General features: G+C 37.4%; 1 protein-coding gene across 1 annotated transcript in view; it reads left to right on the forward strand.

The window, feature by feature from the left end:
* Positions 1–1,670: 1,670 nt before the first annotated feature.
* The window catches only part of pde4ba (phosphodiesterase 4B, cAMP-specific a), a 142,771-nt gene continuing 124,971 nt past the window's right edge, over positions 1,671–19,470 (forward strand). Inside the window, exons 1-2 of the mRNA XM_075485766.1 lie at positions 1,671–1,727; positions 15,167–15,405. Coding sequence (XP_075341881.1) covers positions 1,686–1,727; positions 15,167–15,405 — 281 coding nt within the window. The 5' untranslated portion in view covers positions 1,671–1,685. The remainder of the gene's footprint in view (positions 1,728–15,166; positions 15,406–19,470) is intronic.

Here is a 19,470-nt window from a genome sequence, read left to right on the forward strand (position 1 = left end):
GGGTCTGTCTCATCTGACGAGACAGAGAAACACTTGTCATTTTTAGTGGTTGCAGTTTCTTAAGATTTTTTTCCTGAACCATAAGAAAGTAGATTCAGTGTTAAAGATCCAGTCTCAGTTCATTGTCTACCCCAAGGTTTTTTAATCCAGACGAGTCCCAACACCCCTGTTTGAGAGCTATATAACCTGGTACACTGGCTTCAAAGCTGGGTTTTCCACACAAAGTTGCCACTTTTCCAACCTCCTGATGTGGATTTGGATACACATCTTTGCTGGTTGTTGAGGCTTGTGCATGTGCATGTTGTCAGGAGGTTTGTTGAAAAGATTCTATTAACGTTAGGTTTTAAAAATGTTATATAATTTTTCACCCATGGACTGAATATAAAATATGTATGTGGTGTGTGCTGTGATGTCACCAGCTGGTTACTGATTACATGCAAAGTTGACTTGAAGTTACAAATTAATGAGACCAAAACCCTTTTTATGCATCAGGCTCAACATGATGTTTTCTAATGTACAGCTGGGCATTTTAACTACGGGGATTGACTCCCTTTGGGTGCCAGCCCCAAGTGGCGATCTGAGAGCTGCAGTTTCTCCCAGCCTTCCATGTAGTCTTCCTCCCTCAGAGGATAGTGATTGGTTTTACTCTGGCCACAGGGTTTAACTCGTACATTACTCAGGCGAACTTAGACCCGATGATGCATTCATATGTTAAACAAATCCTATGCACCAGTTTCTCAGTTGTAAATAAAGTTGACATACATTACATTAGTTTAAATTTCTAAGTTATGTATTTTAGGGATGGTCCTGAACACCATACAAATATGGAGTTGTAGATTTTTTTTATATCAAATAGATGTGTTTTTGCTGTTTAACAAATACTTTAATCTATGACATATTCAAAGCATATTAACTAGATTACTAGGTAAAGGATCTAATGAATGCAGAAATAATCTGAAAGGAACTTGGACTTGAGCAGTGGAGTTTGTAGAATTGGATTCAGATTATAGAAGAATATTTTTTGATAAGTTGACCACAATAAAATTAAAAATAAAATAATAAAATTTTGGATTTAGATAAAAGTAATGACTATTTAGTAATGACTATTCTCGATCATCCCAAATTTTGATAGAAGCATTTTTTATTACAACACTTTCTTAAAGCTGCAGTCGGCAGGTTTTCAAAATTGCGAGTCTAAAGTCGGAAAATTCGAACTGATACAACCTTCAGGTCCCTCCCCCAACCTCTAACAAGCTCCGAATCGCCCCCCAAACCCCTCCCCCTCTGTGGACGAGGTTGTGCACTGAGTTCACACCAGTGTGAAGCGCACACAAGCTGGGGCAGACTCACGCTCAGCAGCGTGTGCACAAGCTGTGATTGACAGGTAGGATTCCTCCACCCTAACTTGATTGGTTAAAAACAGCCGGGAGCGCTCGGTTTTTGCAAGCATGATTACAGGCTTCAGAGGGAGCTACAGATTTTGTTATTTTTCCTAAACAGCCTATTTAATATTCTACTTCCAGAATCCCATGACAGTTCAAGCTAATATGACTAAAAAAAAGTTGCCGACCGCAGCTTTAATGGAGAGCTAAAATAAACAAAATAACCTTTCTTGTTTTTTGTCTCTTCCAGGTTTGCATGTGAAGCTGCTGTGGTTGGACAGCACCGGAGGTACTTCAGGAAAGATGAGGAAGAGTCGGAGTGTTCTCACAGTGTCTCCTAACAGTGTAAGTCATTGTGTACCCAAAATGTCTCACCAGTTACATAATAGCATAAATATACCACACATTTGCTTCTGAGGACATGTCATCTCAGAAATGTTGAATTGCTTTTCTGTAAAGAACGAGTCTGCACAACTATTCAAGATGGCCGATGAAAGATATTTATCACTCTTTGATTTTTTTTTTTGTTTTGATGGACAAAATTCTCAAGGATACAATGATTTTTCTGAATGAAGATCACTGCAAGTGACAATATCAACACATTCATGTAGCTGTGGCTCTGAGTTGGGATACAGGCTGTTATATTTTAGTGTTTCTGCTCTGTGTCCTTCTGTTTGTGTTTGACAGCTCCTGTCTGCTTTGAATGTCTCTCTCCTTTCTTCTTCCATGACACTCTTCTACAAATTTTCCTTTTGTTACCTCTGTAGCTCCCATTGCGGGCTCCCCCCTCCCCTTGTTTCCATCTCCGATCTTTCTTTCTCTGACTTCACTCCAGCTCACAGGTATTATGAGAACAAGTGCAATTTTGTAGCCTAATACAGCACATCCTGCACTAATGTTTTAGTTTAATTTGCAACCAATCTATGTAAAACTCCTTCTTCACCCCACACTCCATCTGTATTGGAACATAATTGCTTTTGCAAGTCATCTGCATTCATTTGTAGGCCACAGTACACATTTACGACCTGTGTCTTGACACAATATTAGCAGGTCAATGCTGTGGGTGTTTTTTTTTTTCTTTCTATCTTTCTTTTTTGTTGATACGGTGCATAGCTGAAGGTGTTGGTGGACATTACTCAGTCTCTCTTTCCATGTTAGTTTTGCATGCTTTTATATACATTTTTATAAATTGTGGGGCCTTCTTAACTACCTTGTACTTATTACTTCCTGATGTCACATTTGTCACTCGTTACCCTCTAACCTTCACTCATGACTGCTTAGTTTTTCAACCATTCATCATTAAAAAGAAAACTTAAGCTAGACATGATTTAAGATTGATTCACCCTTGCTGTGATCACAGTGGACAACACTCCAACTCATCCTACAGCTTTGGGAGTATGATTCTGTTTAATATTTTCATTACATTTGCTGTGCTGCAGTAGAACTTGCACCATAAAGAAGAGATATAATAAAAAAATATCTTTTCAAAATTGTGCGTTCATGTTTCTGCATTTAGATAATTCAGTAAACTCTGTTAGTATAGTATATACTCCAGAAAAACCATTAAGTGTTTCCAGAATCATTGAGGTTAAGTGTTTTTAGATTTTAGGGCATTCTTATTGGCTTGTTGCTCCAGCAGCAGGGATTTCAAGTGTAATAAGTGTGAGCTGATGTGCCAGGGAGTGTTTGCATAAATGATTTGTCCCATCGTGAAGTGTTTGGACTAGATTGGTTCAATGTGTTGTTTGTGTACAGAGAGTGTGTATGCACATTTGGTATGATTTTGGAGTGCAGGAAGAGTGAATCAAGCTTCATTAAGCTTGTGTGCATTATTGGAGTGTGATGTGCCACGGGGGGGACAGATTAAATAATATTTTGTTGTACAACAGACCTTATGGCATCATTTCAATGCAGATCACAACAAACTAGCTGATCAGCTCCGACTGTGTATGTGTGCATCAGCAAGATACGTTGTTTGTGGATTGAAAGAACTCAAATACAGGCCATTGTATATTAGCATATTTATGTATAATTAAATTTGTATGATTCCATCCAAGTACTCTGAGCTTTTTGCTTCTTTGGTTAAAATCTGTTCCTTTTTGGTTTGCAAGTTGGTATGAATGTGCAAACATAATTCTCATGCAGTATTCCACAGTGGGTAAAATATCAATCTGATATTGGAGCTTTGATTCATTTCTCAGTTTCTTTTATTTGGTCATTTTTCAAAGAGAACATAAAACTTTGTACAGAGACTGAAGACATACAGCTGTATTCCTGTTCCTGGTACAGAGTATCATTTCATCCAACATTGAAAATAAAAAATATACCTGTCCTTACACTTAAGAAGTAAGATAGAAAACATTCCTTCGATTTGTTTTTTTAAAATCAAAAATCAGGTCTCGGATGTCTCACATACTGTATCCACTTTCACCAATGTCATTCAAAAATGTCCATATTTAAGTTTAATGAGAATGTAACCTTTTCCATTATATAAATCTCCTCTGATATATCTATCCAGTTATTCATAGTTGGTCCTGAAGGGATACATGTTTTTAGGCCTTTGATTTCACTTTTAAACGCAGATGTCTTTTATCATTAAGGCCAGTTAGTATTTAGATTTTTTTTTTATTTAGAATTTAAAGCGTGAACCTTAAAGTATATGCTTTTGACTCATTTTGAAGTACAGCAACATTTTTTATGTATATTCCCATTCCTCAAACTGCCCAGGAGGGAGTGAGATGCACAGTTCACAACTTTTGTTTCCTGCCCAGCACCACATGTGCCGACAATTACATGACAACTCTCTTTCAATAATACCTAAAGGTAAGAAAAAGACACTTTCGTCATAATAAATAATGTTCACATTTTCAGCAGAGAAACATGAGACAACGCTGGGTCACTGATACTCGCGAGTTAACAAAGCCTTTTGTTCTTTCTGCTTTTGTGTAGCTAGTTAATAGTCTGGTAGTTTTCCCCTACATCAATCATTTCATACACCTCAGTGTAAGTCTGATCAGATGGATTTGTTATATTTTCTTCAGTTCTGTCCCCTACTTCCGAAGTAAGCTCACAAAAGAACTGAATAAACAGAAATTTGTCTGGTCGCTGTCACTGGTGAAAGGCATTTCACCAGTGACAGCAGTGACACCAGTGACAGACACATTAACATTTGCTGACAAGTTGAGAATATACACGCACATCATTGCTTTCCTCCACTTGGTGTCTTGTGTTTTCCATGACACTAAGCGCACCCTCTTTATTTTAATATCTTCCTATGCTTCCTTTGATGTTATTTTGGAAATAATAGCTACATCCTGGAGAGAATAAGAGGAAATTGAGAGATTCCAGAATTAGCTTTAACCAGTTTCCATCACAGCTAAGCTGATTCATGCTTAAAATGGCTTTTGACTCTGTGTTTGATGCATGTTTTACACCCTCTCTTCCTGTTAGATGAAAAGATGAATTACTACTCTTATAGTACTGTGCTAAAGCCATCCCTTTTATATACTGCCAGAAAAATATGAAATGGTTGCATTATTTATTTATTTTTTTAAACTTTCAAGCATGAAGGAGAATACAGTATATAATTCAAAAACAGTTTGTATAATGTAGATAAATGCACCTTTTATTTCTCAGGCGCAGCTATAACTCTCTCAGACTCAAATTTTTCATGTAATTTCTTTAGGTAGTCTCCAGGAATAGTTTTCTAGGCTTCTTGAATGACATTTCAAAGCTCTTCTTTGGATGGTGGCTGCTTTTTGTTCTGTTCTGGGTCATGGTGATCCCACACTGCTTGAAAAATGTTTTCAAGGGGAGGAGTTATCACTCTGTAATACATGTTACTGCTGACTGAACAGTAAGTGTGTCATCTAAAAGGCAAGCTGCATCTCACAGATCCTGTGTTAAAGAGCACATAACTCTGTGTTTTGTATAGATGCAACACTGAGTTTGGAGCCTTTTTTATGCCGGAATGATTCATAGGCCAGTGTTAAGTGGCTTTACAAACACGAAGCATACTGCTTTTTGACTGAAAATGAGTGGAAAAAGCAGCCTATGAAAAACTTTGAAAGGCTTTCAGAAAGTCTAGAGAACTCTGGCTCAAGATGAGGAGGCATACTAAAAAGACAGGAGAGGAAGCTGAAGACTTTCGGAAAGTACAGTATCTCTGTGTACAAGTCTAGAACAAAGTTTAGTAATTGTTGAAAAACAGCTGGTCTTGTGTTTGTATAAATGAAGAAATTCTCCTAAAAAAAACCTTCATAATATAAGTTTATATTGATTAAAAATAAAAGAGAAATGCAAAAAGGTCTGCGGTGGTTATAATGGGACTTTGCTGCAATATATCAACAGCTCTTTACAGAAAGTCTGTCTGGCTTTCTGGACATGTTACCATGCCTACAATGTTAAGTAAGGTGAAAGGGAGGAAAAAAGATCTGACTTGTTGACCAAGATGTAATTGCAGCACTTTGAGTCTGCTCAAGCTGCTTCCTGTCCTTATGTTGAGCTACACTAAAAGACTGAGCTTTTATAGTAACATGATCGAACACAAGAGTGGTATTTTCCTGAAATGTTGAATTATCCCTTTTACTGGGCAGCTCTCATGTCTAAACCTAACTATACCTTAATCGTTGTGGTGGGAAACTGAAAACAAAAGTCAATAAAATGTCTTAGCAGTCATAGTTGTATAAAACGGTTTTGAAAAGCAATTAATGTTACAATTGGATGCTTGATCAGAAAGGCACGTACAAGCTAGGGATAAATTGTACAGCTTTTTACTGAGCTTTGTCTCCCTTCCAACCTCTTACATAGAAACCTCCTCCTTGGTCATCTCATGGTAACACAGGGTACCATTTGGCATCATTCTTCAAGCAAGGTGTTTCGGTGCCTCAATTTAACCAAACGGGGATCGAGAACAATCTTAGAAAACGAGGATCTCACACATCATTTTCCCATGCACATGTGGCAGCTTGAGCTCCCTGGCACCATGTGAAAATCTCAGTGGACAAAACAACAGCTTCTTTGGGAATGGAAAATGGAATTTATTCCCTCTTTTTAACTTTTGAACATCTCTTTCTTCCTCTCTCTCTCCCTGTCAGTTTTTCTCTCATCTTTTAGCCACCGGCTCCTTCTCGTTCATTTGACAGTCTCTTCCTCTGGCTGCCAATATGGCTGTTGAGCTGTATTTATAGTGAACGTAGGTCAAACCAAACAGCTGTTCATTTACCAATTAGAGACCTTGGAGGCAGAAGCTTGCAGTGTTAGAGAACAAAAGTTTGCTACTTTCTCTCTTCGTTCCTCCTGTCCTTTCTACTGTGACCTGTTCCCTTTTACTTTGCAGCCTTTAAAGAACTTAATCTTCACTATTTCAGTATAGGTTTAAAATATGCTCACATTCCTTCTCCTTCCTCTTTTGTGTCAGGTCAGGAGGAGTTATGCTGGTGACCACATTAACAGTAACTCTTGGGAGTATATGAACTGTGACCACTTACACTTTGCCTGTACCTAGCATTTTAAAACCCATACATCATCACTCCTAATGTCCGTTGGATACATAGCCAATGTTTTTCTCTTAGGTTCTCTCCTTGTGTACTATAAGTACACAACAGTGTGTAAAATCATTTTTATTAAGCTCATAGATCTGCTCTTGCCACACCTCTTATGTCAAATGAGGGTAAAAGTGAGAGAACACTGTCACCAGACGCACCCGTTTGAGGCAGATGGCCTCCCTCCCTGAGTCTGGCTCTGCCCAAGGCTTCTTTGTGTCAAAAGGGACATTTTTTTTCTCCCCACTGTTGATAAGTCCATCATCAAACTGAGTTATTGGCTTTCTACATTAAGTGTCCGGAGATGATATTTGTTAATAAATGGAGCTGAAACAATACATATAAATTTGAAAATTTAATTAATTTTGATTTTGTAGGGCATCTCATAACATCTTTCCCACACAGAGATTATGAAGAGAATTTATATATCTATATATGAAATAAATAGTGGTCTTGACTTTGTGTTTGATTTGATCGAAAAAAAATCCAGTTAATGATTATATTATGTTCACTATGAGTTTAACATGGATCCTTTTCAAAATCAATCGGTTAATATTTTGTTGTGTAAAACTTTGGAAATTATTAAAAATGGCCACATCTATTTCCCAAAGGTCAATGTGAAATATTTCATTAGTTTGGAAAGATTCAAGAAAACAGAAATGTAAATTAATGTTATATCAATATTTGAGGACTTATTTGCAATCAATCTTTTATATTTGCTCAGAAATAGACTTGAACAATGAATGATCAAAATTATTTATTGATATTTTGGTAGCCAATTCAAGTATTTTTTTTATGTCTATAAAGCATTATAAATAATGTATGATTAACCCAATGTTGACAAGTCATCTATACATGAGAATATATATTTTAATTAGAAAAGGTCAAATAGCTTTATTATTTGGAGGATAAAGTCTAGAAGGATTCTTGTAAACAAACCCATGAACAGATGACAAGGATGGATTCCATCTGGATCTCCGTCTGTTTCTCCATCTTTGCTACATCTCCTTGTCCTCTTTGTCTCTCCAATAAACTGTTGTCTGTGCATGCATATTGAATTGATGAAACTGAAATCCTCAAATAAGGCTTTCAACATCCCAAGATGTTTTTGTGCTCAACCCTCTGACTATCTAAATTGATCACGTTACACATTTTGTCGAGGGAAAGTAGGCAATCTATTTTGTGTCTTGTCTCAGACACAGATGTCAGACTATTTCATAGCAATAAAGAAAAGCTGATGATAAAAGAGAGAAAGGAGGGCATTTAATTGAACAATAATTTTTATTAATATCCTGGTCCTCTGTCAACCTCAGAGGAATATTTCATTACTTTTAAGCAGCCTATGAATTGAACCAAATGGAGGTAATAGTCCTGAAATGGCAATTTTATTCCTAGACAAAAACACTCAAGATCAAAATCATAGAAAACATTTGTTTAACTCAGTGATGTTACATTGTTTTATGTTTTTTCTTTCAAAACAGCTGATCCATTTAACTTTTTTAGCTATTATCTTTAGCATAATTAGAAAAATTGCAATTTAGCAATGAATCTATTGTAAATACAGGAAAAGAGAAACGTATTGAAAGCCAGACACGTATCAACCAACAACTGCATCAATCTAAACCCAACAGCAAACAATGTGCTGTGTTTATATGTATTTCATTGAATGCACAAGTGGGTGTTTGTTCTTACATGTGTAGAAAAGGAACAGATGCTTCTGCATATTGCTGGGCACCACCTTCTACATGACTGTCTTATTTCAGATAATACCAATCAGTGTGTCACTCTATCCATCTTTCTTTCATTCTTCTCAGCTATCACTCTCCCATCCTCACACTTTCACTGTCGTATTCCCTCCTCTCAGTGGCTTACACCCACCCATTTAATTTTCATCTTCTCACCTTAATGGCCCCTCTATTTTATCTTTTTGTCTCCCGTCAACCATCAACCCTCCTCCTTTTTTCCTCTGTGTCCCTGTTCCTCTTCCACTTCAACTGATGGGAAGCAGGTGTTGTTTTCTCTGCTCATATCCTCATCTCCTCCCGTCGTTTTGTTGCCTTGGTGTCAAAATGGCAAGAGTGGGGAGTTATGAGTGTTGGTGGGGTGAGTGATGAATGGGAATGATGCCAGAGGTGCCCTGTGATGAACTGTGTCCACAGTCTGAGAAGACGGAAGACAAATAATGCAAGTACATTTTATGAAAGCAATTATTTGAAGAGTAAATTGTTCATTTTTCATTTAGCTCGGAGAGGAAAGCGAGACAGATTAAAATGGCAGGGTCTTCTTGGTGAGTGCTTTATTAGCAGTGATAAGCTAAATGTAGTTTATGTTCTTGTTGTAGAAAAAGTATTACAGTCCAAGGACTTTAAGCTGTATAAAGATATCATGCTCCTCCCTGCATTGTCAAAACAAATTGGTGACTTCCACACATATGGCCATGAGCATAGTGCTGCTAATGGATTTTAGTGCCTCACCCATTCTGGTGTTGGTCCATGCACACACATCACAGCAGTTGAAGGTCACCTGAGGATAGTACATAGCGTATGCGGGGTGAATGATTGATGGCTTATGAACTTAGGTTTACTTAGAACATTAAGCTTAAAGTCAAAGGACAGTAATAAGATAAGATAATCCTTATTGACTTTAAGTCATGCATTTGTGGCAAAGGGACAGTGATTCATACCAATCAGTGTCCCGTGTTGCTGGATTTATGTTTAATGACAGACATCATAAACAAGTCAGCCAACAGAGACCCAGAAGTTTCTTTAACATAATTAATTGACTTGTGCCTTTTTTGTGTATGTGGTCATCAAATATAAAAATACGGTCCAGCATTTTATTTTTTTTGTCTGTGTGTTAGACTGTCATAAAGAGGGTATTTACAAGTACCAAAAGGAAAACAAGTCAATATTAGGAAGCTGGAGGGTGTGGTGGGGAAGTTACTAACATGGCTATCATCCAGGACACCTGAAAGCCATGATGATACACCAAGCTGACAACTGACTTTTAGGAATGTCTCTGAACATCTGTTGCTCTTTTTTTCAGTGTTTACCAGCAATGTCAAACCCTGCCAACTGTTTATTTTTTCTCAGCCAATTCAGAATGGCAAATGTCACCTTGAATGGCTGTTCGGTGTAGCATAGGAGTGCACAAGAAGGGAACTTTGCCATTTGAAGTGAGGGATCTGAGGACCACCTGAGACCCATGATTCAAGAGCAAACACAGCTAACACAGCTAACACCAAGCTGTCAGTTGGATGTGTCTTTGGGACGTGTTTCAGTGCTATTTTTCTGCCCAGATGCTGGCAACGTAAGAGGACGCAGCAGACCACCTTTCAGTGCTTGGTCTGCACTTTTGCAACAATGCTTTTGTGGGTGGAATTTGTTGAATGCCAAAAACCAAAGTTTCCCAGTAAAATCCTGCATTGTAATGGGATGATCAATCTTGTTCATAATTTGGATTCCCAAAATGGGCAAAATTCAAGATTCAAGATTCAAGAGGGTTTATTGTCATTCCAGCCATATACACAGTACACAGTGCAATGAAATAACGTTTCTCGAGAAGTTTTCAGTGCAAACAAACAGCAACAACAAAGAACAGCTGGGACAACAAAGACAATACTAAAAATGCTACAAGTAACTGCAAGTGTGGTGCAAAAAAAAATGTTTGTAAAGTGACTGTATTATTATTTACGTGAGGTGCAGTAGTGCATCAGACAAGTACCAAAAAGTGACTCAGGACAGTATACAACAGAGGTGATCAGATCAGTCCCTGAGCATTGAGGAGCCGTATGGCCTGGGGGAAGAAGCTGTTTTGTAGTCTGGTGGTGACAGACCGTATGTACCTTCTGCCACATGGGAGAGGTGAGAAAAGTCTATGTGAGGGGTGGGTGGGGTCTTTAACAATCCTGGTTGCCTTGCGGATGCAGCGTGTGCCGTGTGGTGTAGATGTCTGAGGTCCAGGTTTAAAAGTAGCAGAATTTCCATTTGTTTTTTGATTGACTGCACTGATGTTGTATCCTGGCAACCCGGTGACACATCATTTAAGCACAGACCTAAGTTGCAAGCAAATTAGATTTTTTTTCATGATGGTTATAAAGTCCTTATCCATTTATCACACAAGTTTATAAGCTGGCTCCAAGGCAAGAATAGAAGATTTAAAGTTTAAAACTTTTTAAAGTAGTTTAAGGTAAATGACTCAAGCTATATTCGTATATTTTTTTACAGACTTTATCCATGACTCCTGATCTTTCTCTCCTTTTGAAACTTGGTCATACCTTCGAGTCTGACTCATCAGAACTTTTGAATTGGTTCAGACTTGCATTTTACACAAAGCTCTGTCTCATTCATCTCAGAATCAAATAACCTGCTACCTCACAATTTTGTGGAAGAGGAAAGACAATTGCTCTTATACATAGAAAATGAGAAGTGACTCATTCATTTATACAACTTTTTCTGCAGTCATGGTGTTCTTCAGGCTATTATTTTTTTAGCTTGTACAGTGGCCATGAGTACAAGATAAATCTGTTTGTGTCCTGCCCATTGTACGAAATCATGCAATTATCAGGATGGGAAATCATTAAAACAATAAAAAGTAAATAAATCCACTGCATGGAAGCTTATCACTTCAAAGTCATCATAAGAGTATAAGCTGGGAGCTAGTCGGTATTTCTGTTCAGCGTCAGTTCAGGTCAGTATCTGGCCAGAAATCAGACTATTGTACTCAAAAAAGTGTTTTATATTTTTTGTCCTTGACTCTGCTCCTCTGGGCTCTATGTTATCTTTCTCTCTGTGTTGCTTTTCTGCATCTAAATTCACCCTCTTCCATCCTACCTTTTATCATCCTCTGCCCCGCAGTGCTGTTCTTATCACCATCATATCTCACTTTGCCTTTGAGTTTCCACATAACACACACCATTTCTTTAATGAGCTGTCATCCATGAGTGCTGTCATCTCCTCCTCCTTACTCATGATCCTTGAGCTCTCTGGGCAAATATCTCTCAACAGAATTAAAAATCACATCTACACTTTCTGTTTTTTTTCTTGGCCATTTCATACTTAAAAGATATCATGACATCAGAGCCTGTTTCAAAATGATAGATTCGTCTTAACTGCCTTGCATGTCTTTACGTTATGCCTCCATCTTTTGACGATTGGGGCACATTTCTTTAACTCTTAACAGCTGTTGCCATACTAACTTGTCTCTCAGCTGTGTTTGCCTTACAGGGAAGTCTGTAGTCCAAATGATTAGTGGTTTCTAATTATTACATTACCTGACTGAAATTTAAGTTTGTTTTTTTTTGTTTGTGTGTTGTTTTTTTTTTTTTTTTTTAAGTAGACATGTATCACCCAGAAGCCAGTCTAACTGTTGGGGGTAGTAGGACTCTTGTTCTTTATACCATTTTGTATAAGTTTATACCTGTAGAAGGAAAGATGGGTTTGTTTTAATACTGGAACTTTGATGAAGTTAATATAATTTTATGCATTTCTAATTTGGCTGTTGTGAAAATATTTTTCTAATTTTATTTTTTTTTTGTGAGATGAGACATGAATAGTTTTAGTGCCATCAACAAAGCTGCCTCTGCAAGACTGCTGGTACAGTAGAAGCAGATGACTGATTAACAGGAAAATTCAAATTTGAAGTGTCGGCATAACTATTGAACAGCATATTGAACAGCATAACTATTGTAGCTATTAAGCTACACTAAAAGACACAGGCCACACAAAAAGCAGACGCCTAATTTACTGTATTTGTTACAGAAGAAGAAAGTGCAACACATAATGCGAAATAGTACCAACTTGTAGCACCTACAAAGTACCAGAAATGTAGTATTAAAAACTAAAGGGATGACATGAACAGTCAGTATAATACCTAACTGAATTGATGAACAGCTGCACTAAACACATCAGAGAATTGTGTACCACCATCAGTGAAGTTGAATGAATTTGTTTTTTACTTGGCTATGTGGAAAACATGGCTTGAGGCATGCATGGGAATCTCCTGTGTTATGACCCTGCTAACATATAAGCGGAATATTTTTCGATATTTTAGTTTGCCATTGGAACTCATTTAACTATCAGAATACGTTGGGCTCTAAAAAGCCCCAAGGACAAGAAACAAGTCAACGCCCACACAACTAAAAGTAAATATAAAATCAAGTGGTTCCATTATGAAGGCTGGCAATGTGTAGTTAGTTTGGAAATGGAAAGTAGCCATTAGTAGGCACTGAAAGGCAACCCTCCAAGAAGAAGATGTAGGCGGCTGTATTTACTTGAATGGTCTTTACTATCTGTAACACAGTAAAAAAAGGAATTACTGCTCATGTTTTTTGTGCGTATTTTGCTGGCACTACAATTCAATCTCTCCAGAAAAGTGCAGTGTAGGTCTGGGAACAGTAGAAATGAAAGGTTGTTTACTGAGGGGTGTTTCAAATACTCAACATGGAGTTCATTAAGAACAAGTGACATTACTGCAGGGCCACATCTGACTAACTTTTTCATTGTACCATCTGAAAATAATTTAGTTTATTTTGACCATAATGTATGACATTTTTATGACTATTTTTCGAGAGTATCCTCAATGTCTTGGTTTGTTTGACCAGCAGCATAAACTGTACCTGTATCCCTGAGTGGCAGAATAATATAAATAAAAAGATAGAATAAAAACATGACAGCAAAACAGAAAACACACACAATAAAACAGATTTCTCAGAAAACACATTTCAGGAAACAGAACACCAAAATGGAAAACGCAGTACAAACAAAAAACATTACAACAGTATTTCAGTATTTCTGCTATGTTTTTCTTAAAGGTTGTTTTTGATGTACTTGTTGGTTTTCACATCTCAGGGCTTGAAATGTGATTTAAACTTTTGATATGTAAAATTTAATTTCTTGTTGAGACTCTGATGCGTGGAATTCTAAAAGCAAAAAGCATCTTCTTAGTATATTTGTCTTAAAGAGTGGCTCATCTTTGTTCAGTCATATGAGACGAACAAAATAGTCCATAATTTGTTGTTGTAGGTTCTCAGTTACTCAGGTCATGGTAATCCAAGCAGCTAGAAACTGGGAAACCTAAAATTTGGCAACATTATAGTATGATTCTTGATCATCTTGGCACTGCAAAAAGTCTTCCAAATGTTCCGGAAAAGTTGTCCTCCACTGGATGTTTCTGATTGGTTGAGCACATGCTGTGGTGTTGCCAGGCACCTATTTAGTCACAGGATTTTAGCTTAGTATAGATCAAACCATGTGCATATTGAAAGAGAGCGAGATAAGCTTGTATTTATAATTGCGATATGTATAAGGGGTTTGTTTTATAGGAAAAAAAAGAAAAAGGAATGACCTAATTGGTTAATGTGAGTTTGAAATGAATGTGGAAAAATGAGAGACAAAAGCTAAGCGGAGATCATAGTGCCTCTTGAGTAAGAGAGGTATTTTTAGTTGTTATCATACAGTGAGCGTGAATTATTACATCTAAGATGCTCAATAAACAAGACGGTGCGTGTTTGGAGTTTGGAGGATCAACTGACCTACCTTTCATGTGGACATACTTTTTTTTCCACTACCTTGCACATTTGCCCCAGTCAGAAAAAACCGCTCCTTTTTTGTCTTTCTGTCTCATGCTCATTTGCACTTGTCAAGATTTATCATGCCCCTCTGACTTAAATGTAAATTAGACTGCAGCTGAGTAATAAACATGGTTATTTATGTCCTGCAATCAGTTGGCTACAGGCAGCACGGACTAATAAGGCAAATTAAGCTGGTAGATAAAGCACAACAGTTGATGATGCTGAAATACAGTAAACTAAACAGCACAATCTAATTTTGAATATGTATTTGCAGTAATGTTGAAATAGAAATTGAGATGTCATTCACTCTTATCATTGTATTATTTACACATTTTGTTTCTGTCTTAAGAGCTGTAAGATTCTGTAGGATTTTCACAGGAATTTAAGGGGGAGAAGGACAGTCCTCTTTTCCCTTTCAGAATATTGACTTTTATTCTAACAGATAATGACAGAAGGGGTGATGGTGTTTTGTAACAATTTAAACAGAAACAAGCATATGGCGCCACTTAGTGGGCAAACGGGTGACAAAGTGGGAGAAATGGCTTTAAAATTAAACACAAATATTTATTTTTAAATGAAGGAAATTTTCAAAATATTAAGTTTTATTTACTCACTTAATGATTTCATGTAAATACTTTCTCTTCATTTCTCTTTTTTTATTTCTTTTTCAGGACAACAAAGAGCCTCCTGACTGCTGCCTTAGTGAATCTTTCACTTCTCCTTCCTGCACTCTGGGCGTTGACTTGCGCCGGGGCCGACGCCGTTTTTCGGGGAACCTTCAGCTACCCCCTCTATCATGGCGTCAGGGGGAGAGGTCACGGACGCCAGAAGAGGAGATCATAGCGAGGCCAACGTCGCTAACGTTTGGAGCTCCTCCAAGGATAGATATCACACCTGTGGATCCAGAATGGTGAGTGGAATATAAGTTACATATGCATACAGACAAGCTATTCCTTTGTTTCTGACTTGACTTCACAGCTGATTAAATATCTTCTTTTTTTTTTAAGTATCTGGGAAATTGACAGATGCCACAAGTTGTTTCAGCAGCAATAAACTATTTAGATTTTTTTTACAGAGTACATTTACAATGCATTTACCTCACTTCTGACATTTTAAAAAGACACATCCAGAACTGTCCAAAAGTTTTGATCACTTCTTATCCATCATGCAAAACCATCTGGCAGGTTTCTGATCATAAAAAGTCATTCTGCAGCTGCAGTTTTTGGTTCATGTGTGAAGGAAGTTCAGGAGGTTCAGATTTACAGTCTGGACCAGAAAGATTTTGGCAAGTTTCAAACCATTTGTTCATTCGTCCATGTATCACTAGTTGGAATACTGTGAAAGGAATGTTTCAAAGTAATGGAAGTGTGTTAGGCTTTTCTTTTTTGTATTGAACTGAAAGACAAGCTTTTCTATAACTAAAGCCATGAGTGCCTTTAAAAGAGTACAGATACAACCACTTGGGAATGGCTGGCAGCTTTATGCATGGACCATTCACTTCTCAGCCATTTTTCGAAATGGTCTATGTCTGAAATTTGCCGGAAACCGACTCGCCTTTGACTATAAGAGGCCATTTTACATGAAATATTTGCATGAAATAAGTTTTTAGTGAAAATTTTCTATGGCCACTTTAAAATTGTTCTAATGCCAGGTAGGTTCCACGTATAATGGGTTTGATATAGCTCTTCTCTGTGAGGATAAAGTTTATGTTAGTGGTTTATCCTGTTTTTAAATGGGGGACTATCACAGTGGGCTAGAGTCTTACCCAGTTGCCATTTACTGAGATGTGAGATGCAGCCGCATGTTTTTAGAATCACCAGTTAGGGTCACCAGTCTCTAGAACATACAGGAAGCAGGATGTCATGCCAAAAGTTTTTCATACCAGGATGCACACTTACTTGCTTGCAGTAAATGCTGGTCCACAGGAAAATTTTCTTTGAAAAGCTTCGGTCTTTCTCTTTTCTGCTGTGCTGCGTTACAAAATTAATTACATGGCAGCATACACAGAATTCCCAACGACAGCAGTTTGTGAGATCCTCTTATACTTCCTGGTAACATTCTGTGCGTAAGTTGCCAAAACCCAATCTCTGTCTGGCACCATTATGTCTGAGATTGCCACAACATCTTCCGTCATCACCTTGACAGAGAACATTCTGATCCTAAATAATATGTGGGGAGAGCAGTGGCAAACCAATAATCAGTCTTGACTGAATGTCTCAAGAGTTGTGATTTGTATTACAACCAGAAGAGAGCAGTGTGACATTGCTTGACTGGATGCACACACACAAACTGTTTTAGATTAAAGAGCGAAGCTTCACTTCAGTTTAGTTTAAGACATGTGAAGCTGATTAAATGAGTGGAGAATGTAAATGTTCCCGTAGAGGGCACACTGAATCGTAAAATTAGTGGGACAGTAATGTAAATTGATATACTGTGGCCATTTCTTTTTTTTTTTCCTTCTTGTTTTATGTGCTAAAAGGTGATCTCCACATAACCATATGCAGTCATAAATTATTTGAAAAAATGTTAAGTCATTCCAGAATAGCTCAGCGTCCACAGGTGCTAGATGCTTGTAGTTGTTGATGCTGTTTTTCTGTTTTATTTCGTGACTAAATAGAGCAAATGCATATTTTGGAATTTGTCTTTATTGAATAGGATCTGTTTTTTTATTTTAATTCTACTAACAGAGTTTATTGCTGAGTACAGTCTACTCTGGCAACCACAGACTTAATAGTGATATGAGTGCATGTCAGTCATTGAAAAACTTGGTGATGGGGGTAAACATGCTTCCCTAGTGTGCTTTTTACTCCTGGAGCACCTCTCTTTTAGTCCATTAAGACCTGATGCAACATTTGAGTGTACCACCACACAAGTGGACACAGTGCCTAAGGCCATAGCAGATTAAAAGCCATCTCACATTGTCCCCTTCAGGCGTCACTGCTGGGAAAACATCTTGGTCAGCAGAACCTTCCTCAAGGCTCTCCAATGTCCAATTACTGTCCACTCCGTGAAACCTTGAACCAGTAGATGTATGCATGTGTATGGGTTTTTATGATATCTGTCTGTAAGATAGTGCCCCTCCTGATCCCCTCTTGTACTTATTCAAGTGGTTTTGTCAATGTTTGCCAGGAGGAGGGAGTAAGTAAGTTATTTTTGGATTCAATTATTTTCCTGCTGATGTATCCAATTGTTTCTGAGCTCAGAGTGCCTCATAGATTGATTATTGGATCTTTGTATGTGGATTTAGACCAGACTGCGGTGTAGCCTTAGGCAAAGATGATGTAACGTTGATGTAGTTTGTGTTTATCAGGTGATATCATGTGTTTATTATCAAACCTTTGCTGACTCATGTTTTCTTAATCATGGAGAGGTTTTCAACGTTTGCCTGAGAAGGAAAAACTGTAGAATGCAGAATGTTGTTAGATATGTGGGGAAAAAACAAACATCTAAACATTTCATGACATGTCTCTTAAAGACAACCTCAAACGAACATCCAGCTTTTAAGCTTGACAACTTCTCTGAATTTGAATATGAGTAAGTAAATTAGCACATTCGCATTTAGATTATTGTTTTCCATTATTTTCCTTTTTTTTTTTTTTTTTTTTTTGGATGAGGTGGATATTTTTGTTGAATGTTATTTGAATCTTTTTTACAATATTCTATGCGAGAGAGGACCAACTTCAACGATGCTGCAATTTTCTTCAAGCAGTAGATAATACAGACTAACACAGCTTTTCTTGTACCCATTTATCTGCATTTTAAGCTTAATCTTTTATTCATGGTATTTGTCTTTATTGAGAAGAGGTTAAATGTGAAAAACACCACCTGAGTAAGCCAATAGTAATGAGCTTGAGCATCAGAAAATCTGTTAATTTAAAAAAAAAAAGAAAAATGAAATCAGCCTTGAAGTCTTTAAAGCAGCTTGTAGCACTCCCCAGTTTTGTCCTCTCCACATTGGCTCCCTGTAAAGTTTAGAATAGACTCTAAAATCCTTTTCATTATATATGCCCTTAATCCCTTAATGGCCAAGCTCCTACCTGAAAGATTTTATTTTTTCCTATCACCCCACAGGAACACATTGTTTTTGGAATGCTGGTCTATTTGTTGTTCTCAGGATTTCTGGGACTGGAATGGGTTGAACAACCTTTAGTTTTCTGGCTGCTCTGCTACCTGCTTGGGTGCAGTACAGTGACACCCTCACTGCTTTTAAAAAGAAGAGCTACTTGTTTTAATGTGCCTTTTTGTTTCCATTTTGTATACTTTTAACCCCTTTGTCTTAATTTTTGTTTTCTTTTCCACATTTTAATTGCTCTTATGGGTGCTCTTTTTTCCATCTTTTTGCCTTGGCTTTTTTTTGTCTACATTTTGCTTTTGCTCTGTAAAACACTTTGGGTTACGCTTGGGTTTGAAAGATGAGTTGAGAGTTCATTTGCCTCTCTTTGTGAAAAGCTTTGTAGCGGAAGAATATGATTTATTCAGTCGAGAGAAAAATTTAGCTCTCTAGGGACTCACATGCACTAATATGCATGTGCAGGCAGACGAGCTGTCACAACGGAGAATGGCGAAGCTTAGATTAAAGCACAAACTGAAGTAAAGTAACTGCTTTCTCTGGCAACAGTATGCCATTACTCCAGAATATTCTCACAACACAGACAATTGTTTTCTGCTTTATTGTGGTCTTGAATTTTATATATATAATATCTGAATACCAACATTGATTGTATTGAGTTTTACATCTACAGCTCAGGCTGTAAAGCACCCGAACCTCATCTGACTGACACGTGGCTGCCTCTCCAAATGACAAATTAATATTTTTTATATGAAGTGTTGTGTATATACTGGTTTGAACACTTCCAAAATAATCAGGCACCCCTGATCATAAGTAAAATAAGGAGGCAAAGCCATGGCTGAGTATTTCCACCTTAAAAAGCATACGAATGAAGGTTTGAAGTTTGGAAAGGCAGGGTTTCATGAT

The sequence above is a fragment of the Odontesthes bonariensis genome, chromosome 15 (assembly GCF_027942865.1).
Source record: "Odontesthes bonariensis isolate fOdoBon6 chromosome 15, fOdoBon6.hap1, whole genome shotgun sequence".
Lineage (NCBI taxonomy): Eukaryota > Metazoa > Chordata > Actinopteri > Atheriniformes > Atherinopsidae > Odontesthes > Odontesthes bonariensis.